Raw genomic sequence first — 16,146 nt, forward strand, 5'->3', positions numbered from 1 at the left:
AATTAAATTTATAGGCAGCAGGCAGACAAACAAAATAGGTGGTAGGGGACAGAACATCATAATTGCTTCTTCTGTTTATTCCTTCTGAATCACCTGGCATTAGCCATTGTCAGAAGACAGGGTACAAGGCTAGATAGACCATTGGGGATCTGTTAGAAGTCTAGAAAATAATGAACAGTGTAGAAAAATTGAATAAGGAAATGTTATTAATTTCTTCACTGACATAATACAAGAAGCTGACCCAATTAAATGTGTGGTCAGCAGATGTAAAATAAACAACATACTTTATTTTTTCATTGTCAACATGTGGAACTCTTTGCCAGGAGATGGTGGAAAGGCCCAGACTATAACAGGGTTCCAATAAGAACAAAATAAGTTCAAGGGGGATAGGTCCATCAATGGTTACTAGCCAGAATGGGCAGGGATAGTGTCCCTTGCTTCTGCTGGATCATGATGATTGCTTCTCCTGTTTATCTCTCCTGAAGCACCTGGCATTGGCCACTGTTGGAAGACAGGATACTGGGTTAGAAGGACCTTTGTCCTGACACAGTATGGCCATTCTGATGTTCTTCTATAGAACTGAAATGTATCTGCCCCCTGCTGTAATCCACTTGACCCCACGTCCCTTCCAGACCTACAGAGAGCCCAGGAGTCCTGACAGGGTCTCTCGCTCCCCAGTTAGTAACAAAGTAAGAACATACATTAAAATTCGAAGGCTAACCAAGTGTCCCTTAAGTGACTTGCTACAAGATATCAGAATATGCTATAGTTAGAGCTGAGTGTGTCTTATACTTATTTAATTTTCTTTCTTTTATGTAGGAATTAGATACAGTGCACCTGCTAACTGCTAAGCTGACTGCCAAAATGCAGAGTTTTCCAGTGCCTTAGTAGCCCAGAGATGGAGATGATGTGGGGCTTGGGAGGGGGGTGGAAGGAATTGCTTCTCCCCCATTTGGTGCTTGGCTTGTAGTGAGCATGCTGAGTACCACCACTGAAGCTGCTGTTCTCAGTCTGCCTCCCATGCTTTCACTATCTCCCCCTCCCATCACAGCATGCACAGGTCACCACCCCCACCAAAGTCTGAAATGGTGCCAGTGGAAATGGTAAACACACTTATTACTACTAGATATATGCCAGAACCTCCAATGAATCCCTTTCCAGTCCAGGGGGAAGATGGTTATGAGCCAAGAGTTGAGAAAATGCTCAGAATCTGATTTCTGGGTTCAAACCAATACAGGCTGCACCTCCAAAATCCAGGATACTTTGGTCTGGCAACATCCGTGGTCCAACAGAACCACAGATGTTGCTAGATCAGAGAGCCCTGGCACCCGGGAGTGTGAACTGGCTGGAAGCCCCGACCCTGGTGAGCCCCGGCCAGTGGGACCAGCAAGGGACTGACAGTCCCTAGTGGGTGTCCCTGGGGAGCCCCGGTTGTGTGGGACAGCAGAAGGACTGACAAGCCCTGTCCCCGGAGAGCCCTAGCCAGGTGGGGCAGTAGGGGGGCCACCAGTGGCTAAAAAGGGGCAGCTGGCAGGCCCTATCCCCAGGGATCCCTGGTGAAGTGTGACAGAAATGGGGCTGCTGACAAGCCCTCTCCCCAGGGATCCCTGGTTGGTTGTGGGAGAAGCAGGGCCACAGTTAGGGTTACCAGATGGTTTCAAAAAAATACTGGGCACACTTGATCTCAGATCGGGGCGGGGAGAGGGGGAGGACCAGCTGGGGAGAATGGGGCTGGCCAGGGGAGATCGGGGGTGGGGAAGGAGGAAGAACCGGCCGGTGGGAAGCAGAGCTGGCTGGGAGGGGGTGGGAGGGAGCGGGGCTGGCCAGGAAGGGGTCAGGGGGAGCGGGACTGGCCATGGGGGGACTGGCCAGAAGAGAGTGGGGCTGACTGGGAGGGAGTTGGGGGGAGTGAGGCTGGCTGGGAGGGGAGCGGGGGGAGGAACCAGCTGGCGGGGAGCAGGGCTGGCCCAGGCGCATGCAGATCCTGGGGTGCTGCCTAACCCATGCACGGTCCCAGAGGGGTGCATGGGCAAGTCTGGCCCCAGGAATTCCATCCCCCTCTGGCCCCGCCCCTTTCCTCCTCCTCTCTACTGCGAAGTTGCATACTACCTGGCTGGTAGATATGCTCTCACATGTTTCCCGGACAGAAAGCTCAAATACCGGACTGTCCGGTTCAAAATCGGATACCTGGCAACCCTAGCCACAGTAACTGGGGAGCTCCATTTCCCGGGGAGCCCAAGTCCAAGCCCTGCAAACTGGAGCCCAGTAGCAATTGGGCCAAAGCAGAGCCAGCTGATCCGGGACTCACCTGATCCGGCAAATTCCCTCATTTGGGGCAGGTCAGGTCCTGAGGGTGCTGAAAAAAGGAGTTTGATTATAAGTTAGATCAAAAGCTGGGATTTTATTTATTTATTTTGTTGGTTTGCATGGGGCAGAAATCTCATATGAGCATCTAATCGTGTGATATTTAAGCCTAGGATGCCTGAAATATAAAATTAGTTTTTGAGATTTTGGGGCCTTCCAATCTCTAACTGAATCCTAGCTCTAGTTTGGCTTTGAACTAGCACCTCAAACTAAAGCAAATTCAGACACCTCCTTCATAGCCCATCTTTAGTTAATGAAGAAAGGAAGTCATACAAGTGACGAGATGAGAGGGCAAACGCCACAGTCAGTGAAGTGTTAGGAAAGTGCTGTCCCTCCATTCTGACATAAATACATGGACAAAAAGGAAAGCTTTTTATTTAAATTAGGTAATAGTAGATATCAGGTTTTTTTTTTATTCCCAAATATTTATTCTTGCCCTGGGGAAAGGAGAATAAGAACGTGCTCTGGTTATTTTAAATGTTAATAAGTAGCCCCCTCCAATCTCACTAGACTGCCTTAGTTAAACACTATAATGCAATGGGCTTGATTCTGATTTCACTTAAACTATGTCTGCACTTAGAGCTAAGAGTGTGATTCCCAACCAAGTAGACACACTCACACTAGCTTTCAATAACCAAGTGAGCTAAAAATAGCAGCGTAGCAGTGGTCTCTAGGGTGAGTTCATGCCACTGCACAAGTTCCAGTGCCTATGCTACATTTAGTGCGTTAGCTTGATGAAAAGCTAGCTCAGCTCCAAATATAGACGGCGCTGTACAATTATCTCCTACAGAGGCATCTCAAGTGACTGCTTGTGAATTACACCAGTGGTGGAAATGAGATTAGCATCCGGTCCAATGTGTGGCAAACAACTTAGTGTGTCAAATCAGGATGAGTCTGGCCTTATGTTTTGTTAAACTTCAAACAAGAATTTGAACTTCATCCATCATCCTCATTCTGGCCTGATCATGGCAAACAGATTCCAGCCTTTGGCTGCTGAATCCACCCCAAATCACAGTGCTCCAGAGAGTCCTTTATGCTAAGGGTTACTTTTTGTTTGGTAAAAACAAGGAGTCCAGTGGCACTTTAAAGACTAACATATGTATTATGATATTAGGGCATAAGCTTTTGTGAGCTACAACTCACTTCATCAGATACCGAAGAAGAAGAAGAAAAAAAAGGATGAATTGGTAGATTATCAAAGCATCATAGGGGATTTGGGCACATTACAATTTATGGAAGATGTGCATCGGAATCTCCTAGATGCTTTAGAAAGCATCTGTCAATTTCTCTACGGTCTGCTTTTTTTATAAAACCAGAGAAATATCCCCTTTACAGCAACCTTTGTAGGAGAGGATTAAACATCCAAAGGTTACAGATACAAGGGAATACAAGCCTTGCTAATCCTTTTAATGTGACCTATCCTGTACAAAAAGGAAAATATGGTTGTGTTGGCAATAAAATAATTGTAGCTGCTGGAAAGATCAAGATTGGCTACTGAGTTTACAGTATGATGTCTTTTCTTTGCCTAATACAGGGAGCTGTGATGGCGAAATTGTTGTGTGGAATAATAGTACAGAAACTGCCTCCCTTAAAATTTATCTGGATCCCCAAAAATCTCTGAAATCCAAATTGGGTGAGTCAGTATCTTATTGAAACAGCACTGCTTTCAAGCTCTAGGCAAAGCATACATATTGTTTGCCTCTGTATATAATATTAAGTGTGTCACTAAATTGCTGATAATTGAGTGGAGATTAGGGGAATTATTTATACCCTTGTCTTGTCAGAGTGACAGAAAGCAGCCTGGAGGTTGTGCTTGCCTTATACACATTCATTTATTCTATTTACCTCTCAAAGCTATTACTTTTGTTTATTGTCACAGATCGACATAAGCACTTCTATATTACCTTCACCAGGGAGCATTTCCTTAATTTTTGCCTTGTTCAGTGTCGGATAATAAATAATATCAACTGAACCTTGTGGAGGCTTCTGCCCTTGAGACTGCTCAAAACCTGAAAACTTCACTGGGTTGACAGTTTGCACAGACTAGTGGCATAACATATATTAAATGTCGTGCCAGTTGGAAATCTATAATTATTCCACAATTTAGCCTGAAGTACATTTTATGATAACACACATCTGAGCATAAGGAAAATGGCTTGGCAAATAAATACTTTCTATAGTTCTTACTTAGATGTTCTTAATGTTTCTTCCAAGTTTTGCAGGGGAATAAATATAATATATATCCTGTCTTGAAATTTATTTCTCAGTTGCACATACACGGTTCAGCAGGGACATAGGAAAGACATAGCCAGTGGATTGTTACTTTATAATGAGCAAGACACTGCAGAATGCTTAAAATATTGTGATTACAGAAGATATGCCAAAGGAACTATAAGAGCTTCATGGTCCTTACAGGGTTGAAATCTCAGAGAAGCAGATCTTAAACTGATGTAAATTGACATAGCTGCATTGAACCACACTGACTGTAATCAGCTGATGATCTGGTCCAGACAATGTGTCTCATATTACAACTAAGTGACTCTTGATGGTCCTGCTGTTCAGTAAACCATTCTGCAGGGATCATGTGTCAGATGCTCAGTGTAAATTGGCACATCTGCACTGACTTAATAGAGCTATGTCATTTTTTATACTTTCTGAAGATCTGGCCCCCATAACTGGGGAAAACTTCTGTTCAGATAGGCCTTTATTCATCATACAGGCTATGCATGCAACTCATTGATCCAACTGCTGGCAATAGAAAATGAGCTAGTCAATTTATTTTGTGTTCCTTAAAGAGGTCACTGCTGAGTAATACCTTATTCTGCAAAATAGTACTATTGAACTCCCAAAGTAAGATGTGGTTTACCAAGAGTAAATGTGGCAGAATTTGTCTCATATTAATAGTTTTAATAGCATGAACATCCTGAAGGTTCAGCTTGAATTAATAAAATAACATAAAAAAACTTGGAAAAAATCAGATGCCAAGTGTTTTTGAGATGTCTACTGATAAACACAAACTCCTATTATTGCCTAGTAGGCAGCTGGCCCCTGCTTGCTATGCTTGCCAACCCCCTTCTCTGGGGGTAGGCAGCCCTGCTTTCCCCCCAGCCGTGGAGGGCCAGGCTGAGTCGTAGTAGCCCTGGCCTGCCCCCTCCCTGCTCCTGGCTGTTGGGCAGGGCGGAAGATCAGCCAGCCCTGGCTATACCCTTTTTCCTCCCTCCCCTCCCCCCGCCACACCATCTCTGGCTCTTTTCCCATGACCACTGGGCAGAGCGGGGCCAGGCCAAGGCCTTGCCAGACCCTGCGTGCTCCCTGTGGCTGCCAGAGTGGGGACAGGGGCTGGCCCAAGGCCTTGCCAGGCCCTGCAATCTTTGCCTGGTCCCCCATTCTCCCTCTGGCTGCCGGTGGGGAAGGGGTGCCAGGCCGAGGCCTTGCCAGGCCCCATGCTCTCCCCCCACCTGCTGGGGAAGGGTGAGGCTGTGGCATGGCAGCTCCAGCTCACAATCACTGGGGAAAGGGGAGGGAGGGAGGAGTCAGGTGCGATGCAGAGTGACATGATGACATCATTTTGTCATCCCATAGGATTTTTTTTAAATATATATATATATAGAGAGAGAGATAATAAGGAATGCCTTTTACAGATACTCTGGTACTACAACAGCCGCTTAGTTCTGCTGGAAGAACATCCTCTATAAGACATACAATGTCTGTAGCTGACTTCTATGATTCTGACACTGAGTGCAACAATGCTATTACCAAGCTTTTGTTCCTAGAAGCTAGAAAGAATACTTCAGTGACAGGTACCTTAAAGTAATTTCTACACACTAGAATCTTGGCTATGCTTACTTTGCCTATATTGAACAACAGTACTTGGAAGAGCTCATTATTAATAGTGATAATTTATTATCGGTTTCACAGTTTCTTTTTCTTCTTGCCCCCTAATAATGACCTTACAGTACTTCTCCTATACAATGTTAGAATGCTTTTCAAACAATAATCTTTTGTTTTGCATCCATTCTCATTGTCATTTGATTTGATTGCCCCAAAACTCACATTGATGTTAATTTTAAATATCCCAGCTGAACTCATTTGTATCTGAAGTCTGGCTACACACAGAGATCCAAATTGTGCATTGATTTATACCTCCTGCAGTTCCACTTAAGTCAATGAGCTTGCACAAGATGTAAGTCATGGCAGAATTTGGTTCTATAATGGTATATGCAGCTCTGCCTTTGAGAATGTAAAATATAATTTCTTTATGCCTGCTTTAACAGGCGTTTTCTGAGTCAACATCATGTATTTGCAAAGCAAACTGGAAAGCATCTGCAGATTCACCTGCAATGATTGGAAAATCTGCTGTTAAAATGGCTCCTTAGGATTTGTTCTGTATCTACAAATTGAATGACCAGGGTTCCTTTCATACCCATAAAGAAAATCAGTTACATAAAGATTTCAGTGTATCACAATATACACGAAGAAGATTAAAAACAGGTCCCTAGGGAACATTTTTTAGCATTAGACTCTGTTTTGTTGGTATTGCTCTGAACTGCATCCCTCAAATGTTTATTAGAGATGTAACTGGTTAACTGGTTAACCAGTTATCCTCACCCTTAAAATATTATATATAAGAAAGCTGATGATTTTTGCTGCTTATTCAGCCATATTTCTGTATTTATAGGTGGAGCAAACTTAGTGTCATGTGGAGGTGCAGGCTATGTTAGGTTTTGGAATACTTTTAAAAGCCAGCTCATAGCCCAGTTTGAAGCCCACAGCGGAGTTGGATCCATTATCATGACCATTGATAAAATGAGTCAATACCTCATAACGGGGGATATAGCTGGATGGATGAAAATATGGTATATACAGGTACAATAAAAGATTTGACTCTCTCTTTGTATTTCTCATGTTCCCAGTTGGTTTGGATAAATGCATCTGAGTTGGGTTTTACCTGTTTTTTAGCAAGGAAAAAGATTGATAAACATTTTCAAACTTGGACCCAAAATATCCACTGAAGTCAGTGAGATTCTTTCATTTGGTGCTGGATTAGAACCTCTGGTGCCTATTGCCATGCACCTAATACTTCTGACTGGCAGAAGTATCACATTGTTCTTTAAAACCCAAGAAGAAGAAAATCTTGAGATTTGTCTCCATCATTCTCTCAAGGGTAGGGTTTGCCTGTCCATTGATTCCCATTTCCAAAATAAATACCCCCCTTCCTCAGATAACCACCATTTTCTTTTTACCAGGACTACTGCCTCAGTTCCAGTGAGAGCAAAGTAACCCAACCACCTACTCTGATAAGATCGTTTCAGCCACATGATGACTGTGTTACTTCTCTGGAGACATGTATGCGAAGCAGTTGCCTACTCATCCTCTCCTCCTCTTTAGACTGCCGTGTTGTTCTTAGTGATATGCATGGTACAACAATTGGAACATTTGGTCAGGTAGAAATATTCCTCTCAGCAACTATTATGGGTAGCGCTGGCTGACCCAGCATGCTTCACTTCCAGGATGTTGATGTTTTAATTCATTATTTTGCTGCTGGTCCTTCACATCAGTTTCTCTACTGCCAGATAAGTCCTGGGGAAATCGGCCATCCAGTTTAACTATGTTTGCTATTCTGTACATGAATGACATAGTGGAAATATCTTGAACAGATTTTCGCTTTAGATTTTGGCATTTCTACTTGAATTCTTGGCTGGGAAAACAGAATCCAAATGAAAACATACATGTGGCTACCACACTTTTTACTTAAGTTCAAAATGGTTGGTGTCAGTCTCACTCAAGTTTTGGGCAAAGACTAAGTCACTACTGGAGTTGGTCAGGAGTTTCCTGACAAAATGTTTGTTTAGTTGGAAAATGATAAAACAAGGACGCCTCATTGTTATTTAATGGAAATGTGTTGTTTTTTATACAACTTTTGTTGAGAAGGCTTCTTAAGTTTGGGGTGGAACCTCTAGTCAATATAAAGGAGAAGAATATTCCCCTTTTTCCAAAAACTGATTCAGGGTTGGGATTTGAAATAGGGTCTGCACAGCTCAGGTGACTGTCTTAAAACACAGTCTACTGGCTATTTTAGTTTAGGCTTCTCTCAACCTCTTCAGTCTTGATGGAACACAACTTTGTATCAATGGGCCAGAGAAAAAATGGTTAGGGAGGTTCAAGTCCCTGTTCTGCCTCATTTGGAAAACTTTTGTGGGGCAAGAAAACTATTTAGTGTCCAGCTGTAGTCACCACTTACTTTTCCATTCCTTCTACCACTCCTGAAGCCATGTTTCTGCTCCTGTTGATAATATCTGAATCATGGAGACATGTTTTCTAAGAAGAGCAAATGGATCATTGTGAAACCACCATAGCTGTATTAATAAATAATGATTTAATAACAGATCACATTTAGTCACTATGAGTGGGGTGAGGTGTAAGGGTAACAGTCTACCTAATTATAAAGGGGTAAGGAAAACCAGAGTCTTTCCACTTCACTGGGTTTCCCAGCTACGGTCCCCTTGAGCATTGTAAAGCAGGATTCTGCTACTCATGATCCAGTAAACATTCTTCCCCGGGCCTCCTCTACTGCTCTGCCCTCAACATCAGGTTGCATCATGGCAGGTGGCTGTCCTTGGCAATCTGGGCATCTCAGCAGGTTAGTGATTCCCAGCTCCCTTCAGTAGACATCCCCATGAGGAGGCCTTCATGGTATAGTCCCTCTGCAGTAGTGAGTGCAGCTCTGCCTCTCTCTGCCTGGCACCCTTTAGTGCTGAAGACACTCCCTTTTGAGTCCCTTCTCAAATTGGAGCAGGCCTGGTTGAATGGGGCTTCCGACCACATTTGTTCCTGCGTCCTTAACTCTACAGTATGGGGTTTATCCACCCCATCATAGTAATTTGGTCTGTCACTACTTAAAGGGGATACATCTATTTCCCAAACACTTCCACTGACAAACTAAACAGAAATGTGTAGTATTTTTAATGTCAAACATATAGTCAAAATATCAGAAAGTTTTGTAAAATTAATAATTCTGGAAAAGTTTAAAATCAGAAATGCTGAAACAGAAAACTATCTGATATGTTGAAATAAGTACAGTATCTTCAATTTTTCTGATCAGTAATGTGAAAAATTTAATCCAAGTAAACATTATTCTCATAAGAAACTAAGGGTACGTCTAGACTATATGCCTCTGTCGCCAGAGGCATGTAGATTAGGCTACCCGACATAGTAAAATGAAGCAGCAATTTAAATAATCGCCGCTTCATTTAAATTTACATGGCTGCCAGGAGGTGTACCTGGGTGGTCGACAAATACCTTTGATGTCGACACCCGCGCGTCCAGACTATTGCGCTGAGCCGATAAACAGCTGATCAGCTGTTTGTTGGCTCAGCACGGCAGCCATGTAAATTTAAATGAAGCGGCGATTATTTAAATCGACTCTTCATTTTACTATGTCGGGTAGCCTAATCTACATGCCTCTGGCTACAGAGGCATGTAGTCTAGACGTACCCTAAATTATAATTTTTGAGGGGGGGGAGAAATATTGCTGAACTTGCTGAAATTATTAGTTTTTCAAGGCAGAGTCTTGTGTATATCTCTGTGTTTTACAGTGCCTCGCACAATGGGAGTCTTGGGTGTAGCCTCTACGGGCTATTATAATGTAAATAATATGGATCTGGGTCCAGAAGACTAGTTGCTTATGTATGTGTGTAGGAAAATTATGAAAACCAATAGCTGTGTTAAAACTTTGCATCTGAGGGTACTTGTATATGAAAGGGGGTTAAAATATAAAAAGAAATATTTTAGCCCTGAATGACTTTAAAATACTTTCTGCTTAACTTTATTAGGAAAAACACTGGCAAATTGAAAATGCTTCTTCACATCCTAAAGGAGAGCAAAATCAAGACAAAAATATGAGTCAAAGGGAAGAAAAGGTTGACATTTTAAAGAAAAAAGAAGCCCCCGCTCTTGAAGTAGAGCCATCTCCTAACTCTCCAGAACAAGTGAAACTAGTTATGGAAGGCAATGAGGAATCTGTAAACATGTAAGTCATTTATCAAAAGAGGGCTTGCAAAGGTAGCTTTTGGCATATTTTTAAATATATTTATTTTCATTCCAAACTGAAACAAAATAAATTGATTTTTGGATGTATTCATGTCTTTATTTATTGTGAACAAAAATGGCAAACAATTTTTATTTGGAATTTTTGAAATGTTTCATTTCTTCATTTTTTATCAAAATGAAACGTTTCTACATTCCTAAAATTGAAATGTTTCACTGTGGTTTGTTGCCTGATGGAAAATCAATGGACATTTTTCCACAGAAAATGATAATTTTGCCCCCAAAAAGTTCATTTTCAGTCAGAAAATCAGGTACCTTTGAAGGGACAGAGCAGCAATGTTTCTGCACAGAATTCTGGGTGTAACATCCCATGAGACAGTGCAGTGCCACACTATCCCTGTGCTATAATGCCACCTAGCTCTTTCTGTTCATCAGTAGATCTCAGAATGCCTTATGAAGGGGTTAAATTTGATTTTACTTTCTATTTCCCCCTTTCTGTTGCTGTTTTATATACATTATAACTGAACAGAGAGGGAACTGTCACAGCAGGCCAGTGGAAGAGCTGAGAGCAAAATTCAGGTGTCCTGAGTCCAAGTCAAGGTGGGGCCTTCGGCAGAAGAGGTGAGGCTGGGGCCTCCCCAGCCAGCCCTTCAACACTGCAGACCATGCACTACTGGGGGCTCCAGTGGCAATTAAAATGATCTGGGGCTCTGCTTGTTGCCAAGGTAGCAGGGACAGTGGACCAGAGCCCTGGTCCCTTTCAAATCGCTGGGCCCCAAGGCAGCTGCCCCTATTCCTCAACCCTTGTCAGCATCCCCGGTCACGCTCCTTTCCTAAAATGAGCTGTAGTGTGCTATGTGTCAGCTTGCTTAAGCATTTTAAAATTCTCTGTATCTGGATTACTTCTTGGCAAACTATATGCTACTTTTGTGATATATTTTTAGACTACACTGTTCTTCTGTCATAACCATAATAAACGTGCAATTTATTACCTCCCATTAGGAGGGTTTATATTTGTTCTTAATGCTCAAGTAGTTACGTGCCTCTCTCTGAGAAAATACAGTGTATGCCTAAACATTTAAATCTTTAATGACATTTATAACATGGATTGTGTTAAGGCATAAGAGCAGTAAAATTAAACTATACACAAGTCCTTCTTTGGCTTGAATAACTTCTGTAATGTAATAGCAGAAAAGATTTACATTTATAAAAGATTTTAAAAGGTTATATTCTTCCATGATATTATTAAAAATGTCACATAATGTCAATAAAGTATGAGCAAAATGAATTAAAATTAACAGCATTTTAGTGGCAGATAAGATTGTTCAGAACATAGTGGTACATTCTTAAGGATTAAAGAACAAGTGGTAACTATTTACTGTGGTAAATATCCCTTATGCCTCGTGCAACGAGGTTTACAGAATCGGTCGGAAAAGGCTTTCCTTGTCGACCGATCCCCATCTAGACTGCCACTTTTTGCCAGCAAAGTGCTGCATCAGCAAAAAGCGGCGGCCATTTCTATTCAAATGAAGCGCGGGATATTTAAATCCCCACTTCATTTGCAATAGAGATGTGCCTAATCTACATCCCTCTGTTGGTAGAGGGGTGTAGTTTAGACACACCCTTACTGTGTGGTAAATGACATCTGAATCAGTTCCTATGCCCAACAGGTCCATAGAAAATGGAAAAAAAATAACCTGCTAAGATTATTCCAAGTTGAACCATGGCAATATAATTATAAGCACATGCCTTGACTTAAACATCGTCAAATGCTCTCCAACAACATCTCTGGGCTCAGTATTGAAGCAGATTCTGCTATTTTCAGAAAGATACTGAATGTGTGCTTGGAGAAGCACCAGATTACACTTCTACCCTGGAGCAGAACAGGTGGTTTATTAGACTTCTCTTGAGATGAATTTGACTTTTTTCAGAAGCATCTGAAGAAAAAGAGATGGAATTGTTCCAAATCGAATACCCATTTGTAAGCGTATAAGAAAGGAGAATAGCGTTTGTGTACTCTAGTAAATATTTCACTAGTATGTAGACTTGGGAGCAGTTACTCCTTCAGTCAAGACCAGATGCATGGGAAGTGGGGGCTTTTAGTACTTACTACTAGGGCATGTTGATATGGCTCAAAGCATTAAAAGGATCGGAACACTCCTTTACAGCATGTTCTCTTTATAGATCTAGTGCTTTTTTTGTGATGGTACTGCCCAATACGCAGTACCAGCACCTCTAGACGCAGTATCAGCACCTTCAGTCAGAGCTCAACAACTTTTCCCCTGGAGTACCATAACCTTTTTTTTTTTTAAACAAAAAAAGCACTGATTTACTAGCATGAGGTTGTAGCTCAAGTAGTAGATTCATAATCCTATTTGTTATTTATTAACAGAATGATAATGAATCTGGAAAGTAATGCTGGTCCGAAAAATTCCAACAAAGCCCCATTTCTCAAAAGTTACTGATTTGACAGAATCAAATCATTTCATGGAGATGGTTTGGTTTTTGCTAAAGTTTCCAGTGAACATCCGCCTGCCAAGTTTCCTGCTAGCTCATTTGCCTAGTTAATTTCTTAGCAGCATGGGGCTCCAGGTCTAGAGCTCTGGGAAAAGCTGTGTCAGTCCCAGAGCTGGTACCCAATTCCCTTTTTCAGAGAACTTGGGGGCGGAGGAAAGGAGTTCCAAATTTTTAAATCCATCACAAAACAGATTTACCTTTATCTGCCCAGTTATAGTCACAAGGCATCTATGAGGATGGATTGGAGCCTAGGAAAATGGCCTAAAAGCACTTTCTCTCATAGGCTCTTAGTGAAAGAAAACGTCTCATTCACTACAAAGGGACTTTTGCAGTCATTCATGGGTTTTTTTGTTTTTGTTTTTACTAAATATCCAGCCTTATACTTGAATAATTTTATCATTTTACACATGAATAATAAAAATGATTATGGGTCCAATCCTAAGTCCATTGAAATCAATGGAAGCCTTTCTATTGATTTCAATAGACTTCTAATTAGGCCCTATAAGAAAATATGTAGTCATGTAGCATATGGTTACTGACACAAAGAGCCATGTGGAGCTATACACATGTTCTATGTATTCTGACACTTAATCACTATGGGTGTTTCTACACAGCACCCTAAACTTGAAATAAGACATGCAATTTGCGCTATGCAAATTGTGTATCTTATTTCAATTGAATTTCGCAATAGGCTATTTAGAAATTTGGTGCATCTACACAGTGCCAAATTTTGAAATAAAGCGCTATTTCGACACATACCATCACCCTTGTGGAACGAGGTTTATGGGGATGCTGAAATAGAGTGCCCATTATTTTGAAAATTATTTCAAAATAATGGGCGGCTTGTTAGCTGTGCAGTGTAGATGTATGTGGACACAGAAAGGTATAACCCTTTGAATGCATGAAAACATATTCGACAAAGGATGAAAATAGAAATGGCAGGAGGAGACAAAATAAATGCCTGTCACTTTTGTTCTTGCATTTAAATTTTACTCAAAAAATGCCACTTCACTTTTATTTTTCTAGGATCAGTCCATGGGAAAACACGATCTTGGGTAAAAATTACAAAGAAAGCAAAACCCAGAAAAGAAAGAAATATAAGTTCTTCAATGGGAAGGCCTTGCAAAACTCATTTGGTAAACAGCCATTTTGACGACATAACCTCAGTAGTTGTTATCCTGCATCTGTAAGTACAGAATCTTATGGGGTCTTTCCTGGGAAGAAACCCTGAACAGAACCAAAGGTAATAGAGTTGTTTTACAGATAGCAAGTTAAAAATGGTTCTAGTCTTTTCCTTGGGCCACCTTACAATAGATGCCTGCACTCATATATAACCTGCTGTCCGGTAGAAAGGATCTAGGTGGAGACATAGGTCCAGTTTTCAGTGAACTCAGTGAGCTACATGATTTGTGGATGGGGGCATATTTATTTCTTGTGGGTACACGTTAGGCAGCTCTACTTTGGCTTATAGGACATAAAGGAGGTTGGGTCACCATTGATTTGGTTGAGATGTGCTACATAAATATATCATTTTATCATGTGCTAATGTAGAGTAATATTTAGCTAGACAAGAAAAAACACCTTATCTTATAAACATAACTGGGCTTTTATATGGAATTAATTCTATTTTTTCAATAATCGTGCTGATTTAAAGGCACATTTAGATCATTAAAAATCGGAACCCTTGAGAAGGTGGTTGAAATGAACAAGCCTGACTTTGTTCTAAACCCTGACAAATACTTTGGGGAAATGACTGAGGAGCAGTGCTCTGAAAATCTGAAGTTCCCTTCTTTTTCTAAAAGTAAGTAGATCTTGATTATATTTGTTTCCTCTAGCTTTCTGCACAAAAAGGCAAAAATAAAGGTCAATAGCTTGCACCATCTGTGTGAGAATGAGATGAAAAAGCTGAGATTTATTGCTTAGTTGCTGACCAGGATCTTCAACACAGCAGCAGGACATACAATCATGTTTATCGAGTGCAGCAAATTTGTGGATATCTGCATTACGTCCACAGGTTTACTCATCCGTGGATGTGGATCCGAATGAGGATATCCACAGCTCATTTTTGTGGATGCAGATACAAAATGTCATATGTGCACAGGTATAGGTGGTGAGTATAAGAGGCAGGGGAAGGCAATGCCTTCCCAAACTGTCTGGCTGGCCTTTAGGCACACTCAACGCCCAGCTTCTGCCTCCCTTCAGCATGTCTCCACCCAGTCTCCAGGAGTTGTCTAGGCTTCAGCCCTGCCAAGGCTGGAATGGGAGGGGAAGGGAGGCGTGCTGCTAGCCCTCCTTGGATTGGAAATGCTGGGGTCAGGGGGATAGCCTATGCCCCGGGGCTGGAGAGACAGCCCTCCCTGTGCTCTGGGGAAGGCGGGGGCTGTGCGCCATTTTCCCTATGCCACGTACTTCTGTTGGACCTGCAAGCTGTCTGCCCTATGCTCTTCCGCACCAGTAGGGCCAAGAAAGGCTGAGGCTGTGTGCCACCCACCTTCCTTCTCCTGAATGCCAGTTCCCGGGCAGAGGGAGGCTGGAGCTGTGTGCCACATACCCTCCTTCTCTGCTATTGTCCTGTCAGGGCCGCAAGTGGCTGGAACCATGTGCCGCCTGCTCTTCCCTTCCCCTTCCCCTCCTTCCACTATGCTCCTGGACTGATAGAAGGAAAGGCTGACCTGCTGGTAGATGGGTGGCCTGCCCTACAGTGTGTGTGTGTGTGGGGGGGGGGGCGCTTGGCTCCCATAGGACTGTGGGAGGCAGGGGTGTGGCCTCTGGTGGCGGAGTGGGGCTGGGGGCTTGCCTCTACCCATGCACGCATGGCTCTACCTTCCAGAGAGAGAGAAAGAGAGAGAGATAAATGTGTGTCCCCATAAAGTGGAATGTTTCTGGCAGTATTTTGAGGAATCCCCCTTTGGGGACACTTTCTTAGCATATACTGGATTCTTTTTCAATGACAATTAAAAAACGACAGGAGGTGGCAGATGGGGCAGAAGGATGTCTAGGCAAGCGTGAGGAGCAATACCATCTCTGACATAGCTCCATTCAAGAAATGGAGGAAAGAGATAATTCTTCAGTCAGCTTCTCCTGCTCAATGTCTGAATCTGCAGATGGCTGGCAATAGCAGAAGCACTCAAGAAAAAAAAATTCAATAAAACAAGGAGGGAAATCGTGAGACAATAAGTGCAGTTGTGTACAGGGTGCTGGAGAAAACATTTATCGCTA

The 16,146-nt window shown here is 42.3% G+C and overlaps 1 protein-coding gene across 1 annotated transcript in view; it reads left to right on the forward strand.

Annotated features, from left to right (window-relative positions):
• The window catches only part of WDR49 (WD repeat domain 49), an 85,665-nt gene that overhangs the window by 62,554 nt on the left and 6,965 nt on the right, over nt 1-16,146 (forward strand). Inside the window, exons 12-18 of the mRNA XM_075937882.2 lie at nt 3,899-3,997; nt 6,006-6,164; nt 7,043-7,230; nt 7,611-7,808; nt 10,197-10,393; nt 13,954-14,063; nt 14,582-14,728. Coding sequence (XP_075793997.2) covers nt 3,899-3,997; nt 6,006-6,164; nt 7,043-7,230; nt 7,611-7,808; nt 10,197-10,393; nt 13,954-14,063; nt 14,582-14,728 — 1,098 coding nt within the window. The remainder of the gene's footprint in view (nt 1-3,898; nt 3,998-6,005; nt 6,165-7,042; nt 7,231-7,610; nt 7,809-10,196; nt 10,394-13,953; nt 14,064-14,581; nt 14,729-16,146) is intronic.

This window comes from Pelodiscus sinensis, chromosome 10, assembly GCF_052426305.1.
Source record: "Pelodiscus sinensis isolate ZL-2025 chromosome 10, ASM5242630v1, whole genome shotgun sequence".
NCBI classification, from domain to species: Eukaryota; Metazoa; Chordata; order Testudines; family Trionychidae; genus Pelodiscus; species Pelodiscus sinensis.